A 24,198-nucleotide genomic window follows, 5' to 3' on the forward strand; every position below is an offset into this window, starting at 1 on the left:
AACAAATCCACAGAATTTACATTTTTTGATAATTCATTGTTGAAGGAAAAAATATTATCTAAAGATGATAACTGAGAGACCAATGAAGAGAGCAACCAGTGTCATGAATATAGTTAAATCCAACTTAAAGTCCAACTTACATGTAGTCGTTGTGAAACGGGCACGATCATATTCTCAATGGGTAGCCCCCCCCCCCCCATTCCAAGTAACACTGGAAATGGGCAAACTTCATTCCAACCAGTCATTTTTTTATCTTTTTTAGATGCAGTATGCCGACATGAAACCGCAGACATATATAGAGCATTTTTGGGTGTGATGAGTCCCCCCTATAGGAAACATCCCCCAAGGCAGAAATTTAGGTTTTCATGATTAGCATCACATTAAATATGTTACCATGGTTACAAGTGTGCTATTTGATGACACATTTATGTTGAATACTATGCAGAGGGATACACTGAGTAGTATTTTGCTCTGTTTAAAAAACCCTGTTTGTTTCCCTCAAGAGGGTAAAATGAAATTATGTTTAGGAACTTCAAACATGCATTTTAAGCTTCAGGACTATTCATATTTTTTAGAAATGCAAATTTTGAAGCTTAATTTATCTCCATTTATCTCCATATTTATTTACCATATATGAATTCTATGAGTTTTTACAATTTGACTGTGAACTACATATAGCTTTTTCTGTGATATCAAATTCATTTGCTACAATTATCACAATTGTAGCCAAACTCCTCCCCCCACAATTTTGTGTTACTTTGTTTAATCTACCTGTACATGCTCATGTAGATTTGCCTTAATTATCTATTAATTTCATTTCAAATCTAAGATATGAAATAAAGAAAAAAAGAAGTGTGTTGGAAGGGGACAAGAAACATAGAATCAATTTGACTTGGTATTTATACATGTTACCATAGCAACAAGTCAAGTGGCCTTTGATTCTCACCCCATACATGTATCTCTGACGAACATGAATAGGTAAGCGAAGCGATTCCGAACGTGGTGTTGCAATCAGTTAATTAACTTCTTCGTTAAGGACACATCATCTCTCTCTCTCTCTCTAGGCGGGAGCAATTTTCAGATGGGTTTTATTGATGAATGTATTTGGCCTTCCAGTAAATTTCATGATGAAGTGGCCTAATTTACTCAATCAAATTTACCGACCAATTTGCTTCATGTATATTAACCAATTTATTATTTTTTCCCTAGTCAAAGAAATCATACATGTACAGTAGGTACAGTGTACATGCTTTTATTTTGCCCTTTTATTGAAATTGATTTAAACATTGTATATGTAGAGATATTACCTGTAGGTGATCAAACATTTGTTCCAGTTGTATTTGTAAAAGGTGTATAGGGTTAGAGATGAAATAGAGTATGGTTTGAATGCGGGTTCTAGGTTATATTAAGGGTTAGGGTATGTGGACTATTGTAGGATTGGTTGAATTTACAGATTCAGCTTGTGTAGGAAACTGACACGTATCGCTTGTTGCAGGAACGTTGGGCTTACCTTGTACAGGCAGTACAAATGAGATGTACAGTATGTAAACATGTACTACATGTACATAATTATGTACTCAAGTAGATTGCAGATACATTTCAAATTTAATACGATTAAAACCGCTATGTTATCACAATTAATTATCCTTAAATCATGTACATACATACATACACATGTTCATCATGTTCCCTCATAAATGTGGTATGTAGCTTGATTGTAACATTATCTGTGGATTCAGAGAGGTAATCCGACCACAGAGTTAATTATTTTGGGGTAATGTGGTATGAGTACGATGTTCCAGAAAAATTGTAACTTGATACATACCGATATGTTTACATGTACATGTACATTAAGTACATTGTAGTTCTGAGTTTGGAGTATCATGTTGACTTTGAAATGGAATACTGCCCTATTAACATAGATCTGAACAAGATATTTGCAAGGTCTTCATGTACATGTACACATATACATGCTGATATTTTAGGCATAAATGTACATGTACATTTTAACTCTCATAACGTACATCTTTTCTTTAAAAAAAAATGTTACACTGTGCCACATAACTGTATCATGCGTGTACCGGTACAGTGGATGCTGAACATCCACTTTCAACATATTTTGTATACTCATACATTTTATTGTAATGTACATTTAAACACAATGAATGGATGTAATCAGTATTTGGTTAAAAGAAATCAAGATTTTGTTAAAATACCCCATAGTTCTAGTAATTCAGCATCTGGATCTATAGCCGGGTAATGACTTCTGATGCTCTTCGGAAACACTTAGGGACATTATATCATAAAATGATATGCCCTATACAAGAACGGAATATTATTATTACTAATGTCTTCAGTGTGCACCTGTACGACAGAAATCCACTAACCTCCTTTATGCCAAGTAATATGATTGTCAGGGTATTATACCATGAAAGACAACGGTGTTTGAAGAAAAAAAAACTGATTATGAATGATATGTTCATATCTTCAGCTGACAGCAGTCACACACATAAACTGATAAACTACATGTGTACATGCAGATCACAATGTGTTGATACTCTTCCCAACGTCAATATGCACATATGGGTCTGATAAAAGCTTGTACAAGTATATAAATGTAAATGCATGCATTTATACAGCTGTGTTTCATAATGAAGTAAAGTACTTCTAAAGGAATGTTACATTGTACATGATCATTTCTCCAGTTAGCGTGCTTCATTTGCAAACCTTTTACATATTTGTTCAATTTATCGTCTCAGGATAATGCAAGCCTCATTCCATAATGTTAATTTGAAGCTGTTATCTTGATTTCATTGTAAAGTGCGTAACATTTATCTTGATAAGGGTTCCATTTTAATTGGACGTATGCAACACTTTTTTCCATTATCAGCACTTCAAAATGCAATTTGATCAATTCCATTGATCTCCTACACCAGCCTTTTTTCACCACACACATTTAAGCCTTCAGTACAGTATGCAGCTTTGCCTTGCCGCATCACTTACTCAATGACAGTGTTCAGTATGTATGCGGGGCTGATGAAATGTTGCAAAACTGTGGTTAGTGGCATTTCATCAATTTATGCAATGGTGCCGTTTTCTCATCCTGGGTTCCAATCGCTGAGAGTCAAAAGAGCTTTAATTGTGTTTTAATTTGAAAGGGGATGAGTTAAAGCCCTTCTGGCGTGTGATTTTCACTTCTTTGCCTTTGAAATGTTCTTCTTTGAGGTAAGGATTTAATGGGCGAATGTAATGTGTTTATGAAAATGTCAGTTGGGTAATACAATGTAGGTTGGGATGTTTAAAAAAACGGTTTCATTCGCAGTAAACCATAGATTGATGATACATAAATGTCATGTGAAATTGTGCATACTGGCACGCATACTATTAGACAAATATATACATTGCTCGACATTGTTTATGAAAATTGTAAAAAGGGAGAGGGGAGAAAAAGTTAGAGGAACTATCGGTGATAAGGATAATATTAAGAAAGACGAGGGAGAAAAGGAGATTCACATCACATTAAACCAAAAAATACACATGCTCTTTATACGTGTTGATATATAAACTACAGGGAATGTACCATGGCACATATATTAAGTAGAGACATGGAAAGTCAGAGAGATATAACAGAGAAATTAGAGAATAATTGTAGAATCGAGAGCAAGGTCAAGATAGTGAGGTATATGTATAGAAACATAGATAGATAAATACATAGTTGCATACATATGGGGAGAGAGGGAGGGAGAGAAAGAGAGAGATAGAGAGAGAAAAGGAGAGAAAGAGATAGAGAGGGGGAAGAGAGAAAGAGAAAGAAAGAGAGAGGGAGAAAGAAAGAGAGAGAGAGAGAGAGAGAGAGAGAGGGAGGGAGAGAAAGAGAGAGTGAGTGAGAGGGTGAATGTTCAAGAACGAGCAAGTAAAAAGGAGGAAGTTGAGGTGGTGTCTGCATATGATTTGCAGGAGTGCATGTACGGCAGCTGAGCTGACTTTCTAGGGCATGTTTATTCTATGTATCAAAGAACATGGCAGGCTTGACGGCCGCACGGACGGGCAGCGAAGAAATGGGAGACAAACGTCTCTCGAAAATCATGTTTTTCCTCATGCAAAAGCTGTGACCCACTTTGAAAGCACCAAGCGCAGTAAATTTAGACAGTTTCCAAGCGGGAGGCTGGACGTCAGAATGTCCTTTTGACAAAAATAGATGCACTTTGTCATAGCCTGCAGATGCTATCTGCAGAGTAATGATGGCGTATTGTGTGATTACATTAGGTAAACAAGTTTGTGAAAACTGGTATTCTCTAATAAATTGTGTTTTGAACCACTTTTATTTCCATGCATAATACTTCTTTCCTGTCTAGATGGTAGTTATCAAGTGTTTGGTAATTGTTTGATTCAATTGTTTGAATCATTTATATCCAGTTAGTGCACACTTTATTTCTATTAAATTAAGCACATATTTTTGGTTAGTAGTTTAATTTTGTAATTATATTTTGTCTTATGTTAGTGGTCATGAATAACAGGGTGTGAGCTCAATGAAGTGTGCACAGATGTTGGATATTGGCACCATTTTGTATCCATAAAACAAACTTGAGATTAATTATAAATCATTCCCCCCCCCCCCACTTTTTTGGCAGGGGAAGGGCAGGGGGTGTCCATACATTGCATTCCACAGTTTTACATGTGTACAAATCACTTTATATCTTCTAGAATTTCCTTTCCCTTTTCCACATGTAGATAGAGCCTTGGGACTATAAATCAAAAGTTCATACTAATTCATTAAATGTTTAATAGAAATCAAGATATATACATGTAAATACTAATTGAAGACCAACAGTATTTATTCAAATCATTATGAATTGAATGTTCATACTCAAATTCCAGTGAGAGTATTTTTAAGAAACCTTATGTTTCCTTTAGTAGTCCATTCTATCTTCATGTTTATTGTTTGAGGTACCGGCCTTCATACAAAATGTCCAGATGAACTTTCCAACCCCACATGAGGTATGTCTTCATCAGCTCGAGATTATCAAATAGCCTACTATATCTGATTTGGGAAAAATTCCCAAAGTTGCAAACCGCGTCTTCATCAGCTTGAGAAATTAGCTTGAGATGTTTTGCTCAGCGTTTGCGCATAGTGCTAGTCTTTGGGCTGGTGAAGATGCACCGGGCATATAGCAGGATATTCTGCAAAACCACCCAAGATATCTTGGGATGATTATCTCGACCAAATATCCCGCTAAATGCAACTGCGGGCTGATGACGATGCAAATTAGCTCGATAATTTGCGATTGGGATAGTTAAAATAGGGGTTATTTGGCAATCTCGAGCTGATGAGGACAGGCCTATATTAAAGCTCGGTGCCTGTGCATTCATATGTGGCCCCTCTCAACCTCTCCTGTTTATGAGTATTGCAGGGGCACAGTAAGAAGAGACATGTCGATGAATGATGAACTGTAAATTTGTATTTAGTCTGCGCTTGCTTGGTTTGCTAGAGGCTACTAGGAATTGGAAATAAGCTCTTCTTAAAGGCACAGACACTCCATCTAACATTGTAAATACACCATCTTTCATGCAGGTATTGTGTACTGAGAGACAGAAGGGCTTTCATTCAGTGTTAAAGCCCTTTTGGCGCTCAACTGAAGATTTACTATTTGACACCACACTAACAAATATTATGATAATTTATATTGAATCTTGTTCAATGTAGTCCATAGCTTAAAGGTAATGATGGGTTATCAGGTCAATATTAGCAAAAAGATACATTCTAATTACAATGTACTTATATACCTCAATTAAAATGTATTTGATTACAAAAATAATTCAAATTCTAAAATGAAATGAAGAAATATTATTGACCCTGATTCAGAGTAGAATTTGTATTGGAGTAGGCCGACTCAAGTTTTGTACTGTATTAAATTAAATTTAAACAATCCACAATGTGTATGCACCTGTCTTTGTTGGTATTTAACGATACTACCCATGTTTGAACGAGTTTTTGAACTTTCAGTTTTGTTTGAATTTTTCAATAAATACCTCTTACAACAAACACCCCAAAATTTACATGTTGTAGGTCAAGTCTAGGCAAATAGAATTTTTATCATGTTTTTCTTATGGATTTTTTGTTTTTCAGAATGGATGGTGCACATCAATTCCAACAGCAGTTTTGTAATACAATTTTGTGAAAATGTTAGAACTCATCTTGCAGATCTATACTAAAACCAAATTGAAAATTAGACTATATGGAGGATTTTTTCCTCACATTTCTCTAAATTTGTACAGCTTGTTCTTAGTTTTGTGTCTGATGAAAATAAAAAGAAAGAAGAAGAAAAAAAGAAAGAAATGAAGGCGAGCTGAAATAAGAAGTGAGCAGGGACAAAAAACATCCTGTAGAAATATGGTTTCCCTGGCCTTACCTGAATATTATATGAAAATTTGAGATGTACAGTATATGTAATTACACTGTAGGTGATATCTTAGTATTTGTATCCTATTAAATATGCTATATTAGCAAAATAATGATATGTCAGTGCATAAGTACCTATGTAGGTGTAGCATTGACCAAATCCAATCTACAGTGTCTATTTAAAACAAAAAGGCCTCAAGCTAATATTCATGTTAGAGTTGCATTAGAAAGAAGCCGACAACATTTATTGTGTGGAATGCTGTAATGGATACATCTGAAGTAATTAATTTCCTTTTCTTTGTGATTGGGGGGGGGGGGGTGTAAATTCTAATACAGCTAATTATATGCATTTGTAAAATGTTTGGCCAGTGATACCTGTAGTTCAGTCAGTGATCCTGTTGATGACCAAATATCAGTCGGTGAAGAGTATCACTTGTAGGAAATTGATCTGAGGGCTGGATCAAGTCATGTAGCAGTCTGTCATCAGTATGTCGCCTATTGCGACATGATTGTCTGACATTGTTCCCAAGGGGCCCCTGTGAAATGCTTCGTTCAGATATGATAGAGTGAACTAGAGTGAAGTGCTCTAAAGAAGTGCAGCAGCAAAATACAGACCATATTACTTGAAAATTATTATTAAAAAAAAGTGAGAAAAAAAATATTTTTGAAGAAAAAAATGAATTGAAATTAAATGAATGGCAAGTATATTAGCTACCTGTACATTATGTATGTGCAAAAATGATGATAATAATGATGAAAATAATTGTAAATTTATGTTGTGCACATATCTATCCTCGGGGCTCAAGGTGCCTAAAAAGTATTATTTATTACCTTGGCTTTGCTGAAGACATACAAGGAATATTTTCCCACCAGAGAAAAATGTACCCATTTACTACACCTGGGTGGAGAGTGGCAAATGTAGTTAAGTGTCTTGCCAATGGAAATTAGTTCCAGGCTGGAACTTGAACCAGGAACCATGAGATCCACAATCTGGGACCTGTTTCACAAAGCCTTTTTTCAATGACAAATGATTAAAATCAGTGACGAATCTGCTGATTACCAATCAGACGCAAGGATTTCTGTAGCTCATAACTAAAACTTTCATTTGTCACAGATGACAAGTTTTGTGAAACGCCCCCCCTGGTGAGGTATCTGTTGACCATCCCACCTTTTCAAAGGCCCCTACACTAGTTAATCTGCATCGATTTCTGTTTATTATGACGCACAATATGCATTTTTAATCGTATTTTGCCGAGGTATATATTAGGCCATCTACCCTGTCATGTTTGTATGAATGCGGCTTAAAGAGGGAGAGATGATGGAGGTTTTCTTTCCTGAACTCCAGACAGGTAGACTGTTAAAGCGATCAATTCTCTAGGGAAAGTGGATAATGAGTTTACCATGTTCCTACCCCCCTCAAGGTTGTGTCATGTTAAACATCTGGGGCGATAGTCTTATGACTATGTTAAATCTCATGTTAACTTCTATGTTAAGTCTCAATGGCTAGTATTGACAAAAGTACTTACTTTAGTCCTCCCCCTGAGTCAATAATAATGATGTTAATGTTATGCTGTGATGAAAACAAGACTCCTAACAGTTTTACTTTACAAACACACAACCAAAACTATTAAAAAGCTTCTGAAAACAAGTGCGTCTTCAACAAAATTTTTAAGACCCAACAGGTGAGGCTTTTCTTATGTCAAGTGATAGGTCATTCCAAAGCTTTGAAGCAACACAACTGAAAGCACAATCTATAAAAAGTTACTTTAATTTGTTTTCGTGTCAGGGAGATTTTGAAGAAGCTTGTTCTATGTACTTTTTATTTTTTTGAAGTATGGATATGATTTAAATTCTCATATGATTTGCATAGTGTCATTTGTGTATGGCAACTTTTTTCAAGTGAGAAAGTAACAAAAACCAAAAATACCGGTAAACAAATTGTGTCATTACAAAATCAATTTCTCATTTTCATGTCATGACTGGATTGATTTAGTCCACTTAAGGGGGAAAAAAGAAAGACAAAAGAGAAAAAAAAAAGGAAGAAGAAGAAATCAACTTCACATCAGCTTATAGTATCACTATTCATCAACTAAAACCAAAGAAACCTGACAAAAAGTTAGTGAGGGGCTTAAAACAAATCATCTACTGTACAGTATGTGTGGGCTTTAACTGGAATAATAGAGTACTACATAGACGTGCCATCTTCTGAGAAGCAGGATTCGTTAATGGGTGGGTCAGAAGCTTCTCTGGTTCTCAACATACAATATATTTATTTAATTTTCATATTGTTTGAACAATGTTTTTTTAAAGCCAGTCAAAGCCAGAGTGAGTGTACATGTACATGTATATTTCATATTGGTCAGCTTCAGAAAAAGAAAAAAAATCTGGTCTATAGGATAAGAAAATAAAAATAGAATAGTTTGATTGAATTCTCAAGTGTTTTGAAGAACTGTCTATAAGTGAGGTCTTCAAGTGTGGTTTCTGGGCATAGTGTTTAGATAAAAATAATACCATTCTGCTTCCGGTGAAGGTGCATGTACATTATACTATTGTTCTTAAGTGCTATAGAATATGTTATTTCAAAGATATTAATTCAATCTCACTGAAATATATTGTTTTAGATATTGATGAACATTAGGGTTTAACAGTGCTACGTGCACAAACATGTATACTTATTTTTAAAATGAACATTCAAAACAATAAATCACTTCAAAATGTGATGAGAAGCTCTTTACAGCGAGGTTATGTTAATGACGACAATTAAATGAACCCCCCCCCTAGTCACGACAAAATCTGTTAAAAAATATAAATGAAAAAAAAAATAAAAATAAATAAAAATCTGTTGCATGTATATTGAGATTATTTGTGCTGCTTTTGTTCCATTGGGATCATTAAAATGGAAAAAGTGGCTGGGCAATGATATCTTATTCAAGTGACGAAGCAACAACAACAACAACATCAATAACAAAATGTGTGGGTGTGGGGGGGGGGAGGGGACAAAGAAGTGACTAGTCATGTATTTCAACAAGGAGAATGTAAACTTGATAATAGTGTGATTTTTGCTTCATTTTAGTAGACATAAAACAGCCCATTAAATCATTAACAAATAATGATCCAGGGGTACTGGCACATTTCATGCAATATGCAAACAAATTCATATCAGTTTGATACATTATTATACCCTGCATCAAGAGACCGCTTCAGGATGTAATTAATCATAATGTGATGATTAGGCAACATTATGTACTCCATCAAACCAATTCAGCTCACATCAAAACAATCTCTTTTAAAGTGTCTACATTCCCCCTTGACACAATGAATTTTGAACTGCTTTGCATACAATCATGAAGGCTTATGCAATCATATATTTATCATGAACACTTTACATGTCTAAGTCAAGTAAAATCATATTAAATTAAATCATATTAAATAAAAGGAAACAAATTGGTGATTAAAGCCTGTATATTTAGACTACTTGTTAAGAAAGCATTGTACAGTGATGCATTGCCGTAACGACAATCACACGCCGTCCCTGGTACGCAGGTGAAGTTGACAATACAGCAGGAGCGCTGCAATCCATCAACCATCAAACTATAACAACGCGTTCAGACGACCAGAATTTATCATATTGGTAAACGAGAATTGTATACATACATGTATGTATAGCTGTACAATAACTTATGAACCCTATTTTTAGTCTGAACATGGCATAAAGAGACATTGCAATAAGGAAACCTCGTTTAGCAAATGAGAGCATCTTATCGAATGAAAACTCGAAATATCAGGGTACTGTTTTTGTCTTAATGCTGTATCAGACAAAAATCATATAACTGGGCGGGGTTTATTGTGAGTGCGCACTTATGATTGGCTAGCTTTCACGTCAATTAACGTCTTCAAAACTAGTTTAACAATACAGTGTTACTTTGAACGATTTAATTTCTAGTCTGTATGCCCCTATCGGTACATGTTCATGTATACAAGGATTCTTGATGCCTTGCTTGTTTATACAAGTTCTGCATTAATTCCCTCTCGTCTGAACAGACAACTTCTTGACCCAGGAGATAATAATAATAATTCAGAAAATAATTATTATCCTTGGATGAGATAATAATCTTTTTCCTCAATTAACATTTTGCATAATTCATAAAGGAGTTTGTCACCATCCATGTAATGGTGGGAGAAGCAAAGCTGCAAAGCGAATGAAAATAAAAAGAGAAGAATATGAGAGGAAAAAAGATACGGGTCATATTTTATTGTGAGGGACACACCCATAAAGTAGTTGTAAATGCCAAAAGAGAGTAAGAGGGTGGATAAGAGGAAAGTTATCTGAAAATCTAATGAAAGATAAGTGTGAATAATTTGAATCACTCAAATAATCTAGATGGGTTACTAATCAAGCAGTGTATAACTCTAAAGATATAAACTCTGTATTTTATACATAGTTAAGTACTGCTTTTACATTTGAGCGTGAATTCTTTTTTAAAACATGGACTCTGCTAGCTACTTTGAATTTCTAATAAAAGACATTTTGAACTCTGATATGTAATAATGATGCAGTTATCCAAAACATGATCATGCATCATCTAATGTGATCTTTAATACTTTTTCTTAAAGTGTAAGCTGTTTAACGTTAGATATTGGTGATTAATTCTTGTTTATCCTGTTTTAGTTTTCATTGTGACCTCAATATCATAAAGATAGGGGACAGAAGTATATTACACTGTTTGATGAGAGCCAGAAGGAAAATAAAAAATCATATGCTTTGCCTGGAAGTTCAACCTTAAGAGTAAACTACTCTAAGAAAGCATATATAATTATTAAAGAGAACCAATTTTATTGGTGAAAGTTTGAACAAATTGGAACAAAAAATGAAAAAGTTATTAATTTTGAGAGTTGTAATCACTTAACATGTGGGACACTTCAGATTGGTTTAATCAGCAGCGTCACTGTGATGAATTGCCGGACAAATTTTCTTCTTTGTTCCAACACACAAAATGACTAAAATGTCGTTAAAAAAAATAAAAAATTTATGACTCTGGCAGATTGTTTTTCTTTTTACAGAACCTTGATAATATCGTCCCTATTTTCACGAAGTGACGGTAGTGAGGAAAATCGTAACGCAAAGTGAATGCAATTTTTTTTCACTACCGTCACTTCGTGAAAACAGCGACGATATATGCTGCCCAATTTTCATTTGGAGATATGTCCAAAAGGAGGTGGCGCTTCAAAAAAGAAGAGGAAATTTATGATAGTTTTGTACATAATGAATGGAAGAGTTGTCCGTGAATATGTCACTATCCAGTGATCATATTGCCAACTTGCAATTTACATAGATTTAGTGATCTCATATTTCACACACTCATAACTGTCTCATTGATTGACGGATATATTTCAAATTTTCACAGTTCTTTTCTCTTATTTTCCACTTTCAAATAAAATTATCACCGAATTTGAATTGCCTTTTAACACTGAGGTATCTAAGGTATACTCCCTTCCAGTGTTTATCAGATGATTATTTTGGTTCATGGTGCACTTGCAAACCAGTCTCATCTACAACTGGCTGGCGATAAGGATTACTCGTAGCATGTGCCTGAAAGCATGACTTGCCTCGATCGTGTTGTACAGCATCATGCCGTAGGGGAATCGAACAGAATGATTGGGTATATAGACAGAGAGGGTGAGAGAGAGAGACATTGGTAAAGGGGGAGGGGAAGAAAGAAAGAAGGAAAGAGAAAGGGAGAAGGAAGGAGGGAGAATGGATGGAAGGGGGAAGGTATAGTTGCAAGGGCACTTGTTAACTATATACATGTAGTTTACAACTAAATTATTCATACCCATATACCAAGGTTTGTAATTTTGTGAAGTATGTGAAAAATTGATTCGTCCCAATTTATGTTCCTTGATAATGTGACATAGTAAACCTTACATCTGAAAGTATTCAACAAATGCCATGATCCAACCAGTTCACCATTCTTCTTGAGTTATGAAAAACACAAAAAATTACTATTTTTTAGTTCGACAACTCCCGATTTTCAAAGCTTTAGATTTCGAGTTGTCAGAGAACTATTACTCCTCTCAGCTCTGACAGACACTAAAATAGCATATACCGGTAATTGATATTGTTGTAAATTATGGCTTACATAATCTTTCAGTAATGTATAATTCATTTATTTCATTTTGTCACTACGGAAAGGGTCTTCAAATTTCTTCAGGTTTTTGTTTTTCAAAATACAGAGTATTGATTAGATTGGAACCAGAAGGCCATTAGCTCATATATTGTTATTCAAAGTTTTTACAGTTCTGGCTCTGAACAAAAGATACATTTATCAAAAACAAGTCAAAAGAAATGAAATGTTTCCGGGGGAGTACAAGCTCCACAAGATAAGGCTACATGTATATTCATGTATAGTCTGTTTAGGGTTGGGAGGGCAGTCGACCTTTGCGTCAAAACAGATACCGGTATCTGTATGAGCTTTAACTCCCTTCTGCGACTTGATAGATTATTTATTCAAAGGTTAATAGTATAAAAAGCCCTTTTCCTGTTTATCATTTATATATTTATTTGCTCCTTTCTGAGGATGAATTTTCAATGCATGTGGATTAAAGGATAACACGTTGGGGAAAACCCCTATGGAATATGATTAGGGTTCCATATGTCAAAACTTAAACACTGTATTTTCGTGTTTGAATAGTTAATGCACTTGATTACATCATGAGCTTTCTTTTCCAACCGTGGTTACTTAAATTGCTTTACAGAAAAAACAAATCTATTTTGAGAAGGTTGCGTAGCATCAAGCGTTTAAATAGATAGCACTTCATAAATATTTATCATTACTTGCATGTGAAGAAAAAGAAGATTCTGCCCTGTATGTGTCTATCATTATGATTATGCTGTAACAAATGGAGTTCATAAGAAAACGATGCAATCTTAGAAGGAGTGTATTTTCTCTTTGGTTATTGATTTCCTTGCTTGAATAATGAGGGGAAGTAGGGGCCAGCTATTAAAGAAGTGCTGCATGCGTATGCATGAAGTTGTATCGAAGTAAGACGGATGGAAAGGCAATGCGCGCTTCACCGAGCTAGCGTTCTCCCTGTGGTGGTTGCAGTGTGTGTGCTTCTCACCACTGCATATAGAACTCCATTGAACTGTAGCTAGATGATACTGATAAACTTGCACTGATTGTAATACAGTACCATGCCGTAGGGGATTAAGCCAATATTGGTTGGAGACAAGGGCAACGGAAGGAGAAGGATGGAATGAAGGAGAAGGAAGGGATGAAGGAGGTTGTGAAAAGAAAATATTGTGATAGACAGGGGTGAATGTACACAAAAAAAAGAGGGGGAAGAGTTTATATTATATGAACGCTAAATCAATGCTAGGGCGATTTAAATGTTGCCAATGAGTTTTGCATTTAGAATTAATACACGATTGGCTCTCAACCGACAGTAATAACCCTCTGCCTTTGGGAATTCGAGAATTCCGTTTTCAATGGGTATTGATTTGGTATGTAGGAAAATAGAAATAAGAGGAAGAGAAATAAGAAACACCTGCTAAAAACAGTATGTAAACTAGATTTTGAATGTTGAAAGTAACATACATGTACCAGTTTGCTGATAGATAATGCAAGTCACAAGTATGGTAGATCTGAACCAGGGAACTGAGCGTTTCACTGTGGAGAGTTCTTAATATCATGTGAATAAGAGGTTGTTGCGTTGGAAACAAACAAGGAGCCGCGTTACACACGAGGGAATGGAAGACAGAGAGGAAAAATGGAAGAGGAACGAGATGGAGGGCAAACAGGTGGAGAGGTAGAGTGAGGGAGATAAAGAGAGAGGAAAGGGAGAGAGAAAGAGAGAGAAAGAGAAAGAGAAAGAGAAAGAGAGAGAGAGAGAGAGAGAAAGAGAAAGAGAAAGAGAAAGAGAGAGAGAGAGGGGTATGGTGGAAGGAGAGGGAAGGGGTGATAAATGTGAGAGTGTATGTGTGTGAGAGAGAGAGAGAGAGAGAAGGAAAGAAGGGGGAGATACAAAGAGAGAGAGAGAGAGAGAGAGAGAAAGAGAGAGAGAGAGAGAGAGGGGGAGAGGGAGAAGAAGGGGGGGGGGGTGGAGAGAAATCCACAATCGGGGGGGGGGGGGGAAGAGGAAGTGATAAAAAGAGGAGGGGAAACGGGCGTAAAGAAACACCTTGTACAACACCTGCCCTTCTTTAAGGGCATTGTGTTGTTACAAGTACATCATGTGAGATCCTCTCTCTTTCAGACTGAAATATACATGTACATGTGTTTATAAATTTACATGTAGCTGACTCCAAAAAACAACTAGTACTTGAGGTAAACAATGACAAAGGTCAAATCGATTTATTCAAAAAGAGGAATAAGATCTTATGCAGATATGAACACATTTCCAAATATATTTCATAGAGAGACTGAATCAGAAGACATACATTTGCACATTATGTGATATGAACAAGAGTTTGAAATATGTTGTATGACTAGCAGTAGTGTGTTTGTTATAGGAGTTATGAATTATCTCCTTGTATTTTTTTTTCCTTGGTTAATTTTTTAAAGGCCAAGTTGTTCATGGCCGCTGGCACCAGCACTTTTCCTATTTTTGTGCTCAACAACCTTGCTCCATTTGGCCTTGTGATTGCATTTTGCCTGATTTCTATGGCTTAATCTGACGCTCCAAGTTGATTTATTGGATCGCTTGGAGTGGAAGTCTTGAGCCAATTACCCAGAGATTATATCACGATATCGGATGTGGAATTCAAAGGTGCTGATCATTTTTTTTGTGAGGCTCCATTGAGATACCATTCTAAGGTGATTGTGCTTGAGAAAGCAAGACATTTTTTACAAACATGGACTTATTTAAACATTTCTGTAAAAGAATGATATTTAAACTTGTTAGCTTTGGCGTCTCTCCCAAGTTGATAACAAGAAAAACCCAAATAAGTAAACAAAAAATTATAATTTGAAATATCCAGTTGGTGTGGTTACCAGAAAGTGAAAGTAAACCAGAGAAACTTGGAATAGTGAGGGAGGAAAAACTGTATCCTCAAAAAAAAAATAATGGAGGGAAAAAAATAAACAATGAATTTTCTTTTGCCTTATAAAATTCATGATATCTGCGAAGAGCTAAAAGCTTGTCAACGCTTTGTTACGGGCAAACACCCTTTTGCATTCTATGTGAAGAAGATATTTTATTGGCCCCAGGTGTATATCCCAGACACGAGTTGATGTTGCTGTATTGCGCTATAACCGCTTTACAGAAGTGTTACGTGGAACCTGCATACAATTATCTACCAAGTCACAAGCTCGGGCATGTGCGGCATTCATCCCGAGCAGCTTGTCACCATTACAGAGTGACCGTATTCCTGGGGAGTGTTTCACAAAGACTAAGATCAAGTTTAAGTTGGACTTAACTATGGCAGGCCGTTCATGCGACTGCTTGCTCTCACCATTTACAGCCATTGGTCTCTCAAAGGACGTTCAAATCATGGTAACAAACTTACAGAATTAAAATTATTTGATAATTCATTATTGAATTAAAAAATATTATCCAAAGATCATAACAGGGAGAGCAATCAATGGCATGATTGGCCTGCCATAGTTAAGTCCAACTTAAAGTCGATCTTAGTCTTTGTGAAACACCCCCCAGCTTCGCTCAGGGATGGCGCTCCAATCCAAGATAGAAATAAGAAGATTAGTGAGAGAGAGCGAGTGACGATGGATAAAATAATGGACAGGGGATTTACTCGGAGTGGAATATATTTGAGCCAGATGACGTAGCCACACTTTGTTTTTGTAGAGATACGTACATATCTTCAGTTGAGAGCCAGAAGGATGATAACACTCCTCTCTTATAAAGGATATTAGTCATTCTCCATCTACATCTAGCTCATACAAAATAACATGTAGCATGTTGTTGGCTGCCCGCAAAAACACTGCTACTGTCATTGACAGTGCAAAGCTCTTCTCATGTGCAGCCAACGGATGTATCTTCTGCAAAGTCCCTGTTAAGACTAACTGATAGAGAGAACTTAAAATATATTAAAAGGTAATTTATATCACAATTAAGGAACCATATTATTATTTACTTCTGGGCCCCCTGTCTAATTAAGTGTTGCAATTGATTCAAATTAATCCCAAGTTAAAATTAATTGCCACTCCTATCCCTTAAGTACACAGTTGCAATTAATTATAAGGTGCAATTGATTCGAATCGATCGCAACTCTTTATAATACAGGCCTTACAGGCCCCAGATGTACATGTACATATTACTCTAATATGTGGTTTTTAGATTTAATGATAAAGTTGAGTACTGGTCATGTCATTACATCGTGGAAGAAATTGCCTGGAAGCATTTGTGAATTGTTTTGCAGTACATAACAAAAATATGTAAAATCTTGGAATGACTATGAAACTGACTATGTTGACCCAATATTAATGGTATTATGGGACTACTCTAAACCTTTTCCCCTAGATGTCTTGTCAAATTTCAAAAGTACATGTATATGGGCATGTGAAGACCAATGAATCCTCTTTAGGGGACATTGCTACAACGACAGTCTACTAATACATGTATACATACAATTAGAAAACTCTTAAATAATTGTTTATCTTTACAATTCGATTGAACCTTCTCAGTTCCTTAGAATTTTGAGTATTTTGCTTTTGATATGCTAAATTCATAAAAATTACATATAAATTACATATAAATGAAATGCCCTTTGGAATTTGCTGAAATATGTGGATTTTTGAGGTTGGAGTTGTGGAAAGAGAGCAGAATACCCCCCCCCCCCCTCCCTGAAAAAGAAGAAGGAAAAGAAAAGAAAAATGAGAATTAAATTTTCCTTATCTTCTATAGATGTGAAGGTAGTATTATTGTCCCAGGTTTCATATGTGCAATATTCATTTGTTTTTCAAGGTGATATCAAGTGCGCTGAAATTTGAAAATTGTGCATTTAAGGAGAAACTACTCCATCATTACTAAGAAGGGGTGACAATGGATTTAAACACAAATCCTCATTCTGGAATAATTAAAAACTATTCTAATGAAGAAAAAAAATTGGGGAAAAAAAAATCAATTAAATTTACAGATACAAATTATACTGCAAAGGGCCCAGTTGCCAACATGATTTTATGTTCTGTTTCAATTGCTGTGTGCAATGTTAAGTTTTAATAGGGAAAATCGGGAGAGGAACTATCAATGAGAGAGAGAGAGAGAAAGAGAGAGAGAGAGAGAGAGAGAGTGAGTGAGAGAGAGAGTGAGTGGTACAGGTGTAGAATAATAATAATAATAATAATAAATTATATTTCTATAGCGCATTATACAAGGTATGTCTCTAGAAGGATCTTGGTGTCTAAATTAAGACGCTTAACAAGCTCCTCTTGATTTAAAGATTTCAGCTGGAAATTAATTGAACTAGAAAGGTTTGGAAACCTTGTATTTGTATACATGTACATGTATATAACTTGAGCATGCACTGTGTACACTATCGTGAAAGCGTAAATATTGACATGACAGGTTTAGTAAATTATAGGTCAGTTATACTCTCAGGGGCATTCACAATACTGCAATGGATAAGGAATAGAGATGGGGAGAAACCACCTCCCCTTTGTACAGTATTAAAAGTGGAAATAATGAATTTTTAAAAATAAAAATGACAATTCCATGAGAGTTGTTAAATAGATACTATATGAATTGTAAGTGATGTTTATAACACCTTGATTTTTTGTATACCTTTAAAAAAAAATTCTGGTTTCCTTTATGTACAAGTTACAGACTGACACCCTACCCCTTCACCCACACAATTAATTATACCAGTAGCACATGTGTGTTCCCATTTGTGTATTACATGATAGTATACTACATGCAGGGCATGCAATTAGAATAAGATGTGTTTAGTTATTGGCTAAGGGATCACATATCAGCATTACACTTTGAGGATTCAATGCGGAATAATAAGACTACCATTAGGGAGGGGGGAAGGGGGGGGGGGGGGGGGGGGGGGGGGGGGGGAGTCATTAGGAGGCACATGCTCCTAACTTGCCGAAGGCCTTGTAGCTATTTTTCTGTTCACTATCTGGTAAATAGCTGTACATAAACATTTTTATATTGAGCACACGTGCGTTCCCATTTCTGTAACGTGATAGTATACTGTATGCAGTGCATGACATTGGAATAAGATGTCTTTAGTAATTGGTACACGTATCATGTATCAGCATTATAATTAGGAGAGGGATGCCGTTCCTTTTCGGAGGATTAAATGCGAAATAACAAGGCCACCCATGGGGGAGGGGGATCATTAGGAGGCACAGCCCCCTAAGGCCGTCTACATATAGCTATGCTCCTATACACTGTCTGGTATTGTATCTGGCTCTATTTTGTCTATTGATCCTCTCAGATTTGCTTGAAAGATGAAAAATTACAAGTGTAGGAATTGCGCTGCACATGTACATGAATATATATGGGGCTGCTTATAATTACAGGAAATACCCACCTTTTAAATAAAAAACATACATATATGAGCATTTAAACAAATACTAATAATGATAAAGTTGTTCATTTTGAAAAGCAATGAGAGTCTCTATGTAGACGACTAAATAACCACTCGATAATGATAATTTGATTCTTTTTAGAAAACTTGGAAAACTTACAAGTGCTACAGCATCTGTTATCTTTCTAAGAATATGAAAGGAAATCACAGCTTCTACTGTTGTTACAAGGATATCTCACATGCGAGGTTGATCAAATGATATTAATAGAAATGAGAAATTAATTTAATGAGCCCAAAGGAATGATAAGAATCCTTTGAAACCATTTTCATTGTGAAAGATTATTCTAGCTCCTAATTTCCAATGCAACATAATAGCTCTAGTCAGGCATTCACACAGACAAACTGACCAAATACTGACCAAATACTGACCAAATACTGACTCCCAACCGACTGATTCTTGGTCTTTCACAGTACAGTAAAGACTTTCAAGAAATCAAGCTAAGAACAATTTTAATTCCTTTTATTATTACAGGTAAACCTCATTATAAAGAGGTCTGAAATATACAAAGTATCTGTTTTAGCATGGTGATTTTGCTGGTCCCAGCTCTTTATATTCTTTTGTTTTTTACCCTGATATAACAAGGTAATTTTCATGGTCCCAAGGACCTTGTGTCCTCGTTATAATGAGTTTCCACAGTATCCCATTGGAATCATGTGCAAATGCACCTATATCATTGCAATGTTCATATCATGTAGCTGACTGACTATGACACAAGTCCATTGGTTGAGTCTCTTTATAAAAAGCCTGTGCGATCTTCTTGTAATGTAATCATCATTTGACCTGTTCATTGTCAGTCTGGTGTCCATCTTGTTGATGTGAATGGGGTATGAAAAAGAAGACATTAATCAGTATCAAACATGAACAGATATGAAGCTGTAAAATGTGGCTGTTTTTTTCAAATGATGACGTAAAGTGATATGCTTCTAATCTCTGTTTCTTACTGCATTTGTAGATGTTTATAACAGAGCTTGGTGGAAATGTTTAAAGGTATAGACCAGTATTGGAAACGCCTCCCTGTCAACAAATGAAATGGAAGCTCTTATTACCAATCATGTGAAAGAATATGTTTTGACTAATACGTGATGATACAGATTTTGCCAGGAAACCGCCTACTAATTGGTTTATTTGATAAATTATAATATCTATCCGGCCTGGATAGATATCGCGTAGTCCCATATACATCTTTCTGTGTACAGTGCTTGTAACTTTACCAAGACTGGGCCAAATTTTGTGATAATTTTAATGATTCCAGAACCTTGCAATACACACCAATACTTATATGCTAGATGATCAACCTTTTCTGATCGATTCCACAACGACTCTTTCACAATGCAATCGCATGACCAGAACTGGTCTATACCTTTAAGACCTTTGTTACACCATGTAGGTCCATGGTCACACGCAGTTGCCAATCATTAAAGCTAAAGACCAGATATGGTCATGCGATTGCATTCTGAAAAAAACGTTGTGAAATCGATCAGAAAAGGTTGATCATCTAGCATAGATGTACTGCAAGGTTCTGGAATCATCAAAATGATAAGAAATTTGGCCAAGTCTTCATAAAGTTAGAAGTACTGTACACAGAAAGATGTATATGGGACTACACACACGTGCGCGACACGTGCATTTCATATCTCTCAACAGGCGAGAGATACACTAATTTACCAAATATATCAATTAGTAAGTGGTTTCCCGTCAAAATTTTTATCATCATGTAATATTTAAAACATATTCTTTCACATGATTGGTAATAAGAGCTTCCATTTCATTTTTTGAAATTGAGGCGTTTCCAATACTGGTCTTTACCTTTAAAGCTAATCTTTTCATTTGCACACGGTGACCTGTGTTGAGTGAGCACATGGTGTCGGGCCTGCTTCCTTTGATTTCCTTATCTTTCTATGCTCATTACTAAGCCCCTATACATTTTCTACCAAAATCGTTTGGCACATGTAATTTATTTGAATCGTGAAAATTTAGTTTTGTTGGATTCTGTGAGAATTTATTTACTATCACTACCAGGGCCCCGTCTTACATTTAAAGTTGTATCAATCGCAACTTTGTACCAGGCCTGATAAAAACCCGATTTAAATCGGTTTCCCGATTTTTAAAATATTTTTCCCCGATTTTTTTTTTACCAATTTTTTTTTTCTTCCCTATTTTATCCGGATTTTCCCGATTTCCCTCTTATTTTCTCTATTCTTCCCTATTTTGCACTATTTTTCCCCCAATTTTCTTACTTGAAAGAGGGGGAATGTTGTTAGATGCCGTTTTCCCCCACGAATCCTCTTTTTTTTTTTTTTACTCAAGGGGGGGCGTGGTTGAGGGGAAAACAAAAAACCTGTTTTTTTTTTAGTGCTCACTATCACCCCTGCTTTGTACATAAGAGATATGAGACTGCAAACTTGCGATTGATTGGAGGACTTGTGATAGATTTGAATCAATCGTAAGTCTTTGTAGGAAGGGGCCCAGAACTCAAGCTTACAGTATATCTTTAACACTTTAAAAATCCTTCTTTTAGTTCACCAAATCATGAACAGAACAGCTGAATACAACCAGCCTTTAGTTCACCTCTACCAACCCACACGTACCTTCCGATCCTCCAACTCTGGTCTTCTACACATACCGCTTTCAAAGAAATCTTGGGGGGAACGAGCTTTTGCTCATGCCGGACCAGCCCTGTGGAATTCACTTCCACAGGAGCTGAAGAACTCCGACTCTTCTACATCTTTTAAGAGCAACCTTAAATCCCATTTGTTTCATTTTGCGTTTTGAAGACAGACATTCATTCTTTCATTTTTGCATTTTCTTTCTTATGTAAATGTACACGATTCTTTGTCTTGATGTAATGTGTTTTGAAGCGCCTTGAGCATTTAATTAAAATGGATAATGGTGCTATAGAAATCTTATGTATTATTATTATTATTACAAATTCACCATGTTTTGTTGTTGTTGCAGTTTACTGTGTCATATCTGAACATGCCTGAGGACCCATGAAAAGTGGTATAATTATTCTCTCTTCTCTTCTCTCTACTCTTTTCAGATCAAGCTAGTCAACCTGTACGAGGATGACTTCAACGTCTACCTTCAACTAGAGCTGGTGACAGGTGGTGAACTCTTTGAGAGGATCGTGGAGCGAGGTTACTACAGCGAGAGGGATGCAGCCAGGTGTGTCAGGGAGATCTGCCAAGCTGTTTCGGTGAGTATATGCACGTACATTGATTCATTTATTCATCTTCTACCAAGGATGAAAGAGGAGGGAGGGAAGTAGAACACAGAGAGGGGTGGAGGGGTCATGAAAGGCTACAGCCTGTAAGACCAGCAACCTCTGTTTTGCTGGCCTTTTTTTTAAAGGATTCACTAGACCGACAGCCTAAGAGATTGTTTTTTCTATCATCCCTCATGTATTTTTTTTGGGGGGGGGGGGTCAGGGGCTGAGGGTATCTTGGACATTTGGTCTCATGACCTTTTGAAACTTTCTTCTTTCTATACTTTCATATGTCATTTTTCTTTTATAATGTCTTGTAGATCTTTTGTCAATGTCGGTCGTGTGGAGTGTGGACTATTGGTATTTTTGGATGACCCCAGAATTGAAACATGACAGAAATAGTAGTTTGTCACAAAAATCTGCTAAGTAGTTTCATTGAGTACACGTTCATTTGTTTTCAATGTATGAAAGGGGATGTCGAAAATGAGAAGAAAAGGATTAAAGTTGAGCAGAGCATAGATAAAGAAGAGGGAGGGAGGGAGTATTTTTGAAAGAGGAGAGAACAGAAACAATAAAACCATGACAGAAATTTGTGATAAAATAATAAAAAAATTGTGATTTAAAGGTACTACATGTATGTCCCTTTTGCAGCCAACCTCAAATGCTGTAGAACTTTGCAGGAATTATGAATATGTCATGTATGTCCTATCTCTGAATATGAGTGTCCTCATATTCAAATTATGCAAGGAAAACCGTTTACTTGCTAGACTTCACTGTCAGACACTATTGAGTGACTGACTGGCTTTTTTTCTTCTTTGGTAATAACATACATGAAAAGAGTTGTAAAGGGTACATGAGTATTTGTCTACATCAATAACCCACTTTTTGTGATGGCCATGCAAGATTAAACTGATTGAATCTTTGCGCAGCATAAAACGTATGACCATTCGATACAATTGTCTGAAAATCAAGACTATTACTTTTGGGCTCTATAGCCCTAAAGTCGATTTGACAACTAATAGTCGTTATTTTCCCACTTGAAGACATTTTCAAGCCCCACCTTTTTTAGGGAAGTTCTAAATTAGTATTATTTTTCAAATGCAGTTGGAATTTAACTTTTTCATTTTTTTTGGCCTGCAAATGGGACATAGTCCCTTTAACATAAATCTCAAATTAATTTGATATTTTGAATGCAAAAAAAGTGAAGTTAAAAATCTGTATATACATCAGCAACCGGAAAAAAAAATCATCAAACAAACTTTATACAACATCATATTTCTCTGGAAAAAATATGAATTAAAATTAGCAGTGATATTGCCAACACTGGCTTCTTGCAATCTCATTTACCTCATTAAATGAAATTTTCACCGTTATCGCATAATTTTACATTCCTTGATAGAAATCATTTTCTATTAAACAGCTTTGTTGTGTTTTGATGGTTAATTTGAGATTTTTGCAATTCGATCTAAAGGAAAAGATGTATTTAATGACATAACTGAAGTTTGTTTGGAATGAGGAAGATGATATGAGGAACAATGATTGCACAAAGGGAAGTGCATGGAGTATATGTTTATATAAAAGGACTGAAACAATAATGCATGTCTTTTGTTTCATCTTTTGATGAGAATTCTATAGCAAAAAGGTGATAAAGAGTGTAACTATATTCCAATCTCATAGAAATAGTAATATTTAATAATAGTTATTTCAGACCCCTCCATCATTTTTATTCTCCTTTCAACTTCCTTTTCCTCCTATGAGCTAATTTACCTTTGCTCTTCTCAGTACTTCTTCTAATAATACTTCTTACCGAAGTTTGAATATTACTTCAACTACAATTAATTGAAAGCAGAACTATAAACTGTTTATGAAAACATAAACACACTTAATGAAAGCAATTAAAGGACACAAAATGGAAAACAAATGTGTAGATACAACTGTCATACATCTTGGGCATCTCGAGTTTGAACATGAGACAGAAACGATACATGATATGGTAATATTGCAAGCTTATGAAAACATAAACACACTTAATGAAA

General features: G+C 35.7%; 1 protein-coding gene across 1 annotated transcript in view; it reads left to right on the forward strand.

Moving 5' to 3' along the window:
* The window catches only part of LOC592450 (calcium/calmodulin-dependent protein kinase type IV), a 43,408-nt gene that overhangs the window by 13,467 nt on the left and 5,743 nt on the right, over window positions 1-24,198 (forward strand). The window contains exon 4 of the mRNA XM_030976957.1: window positions 21,998-22,153. Coding sequence (XP_030832817.1) covers window positions 21,998-22,153 — 156 coding nt within the window. The remainder of the gene's footprint in view (window positions 1-21,997; window positions 22,154-24,198) is intronic.

This window comes from Strongylocentrotus purpuratus, unplaced genomic scaffold (assembly GCF_000002235.5).
Source record: "Strongylocentrotus purpuratus isolate Spur 01 unplaced genomic scaffold, Spur_5.0 spur5_scaffold_9, whole genome shotgun sequence".
NCBI lineage: Eukaryota > Metazoa > Echinodermata > Echinoidea > Camarodonta > Strongylocentrotidae > Strongylocentrotus > Strongylocentrotus purpuratus.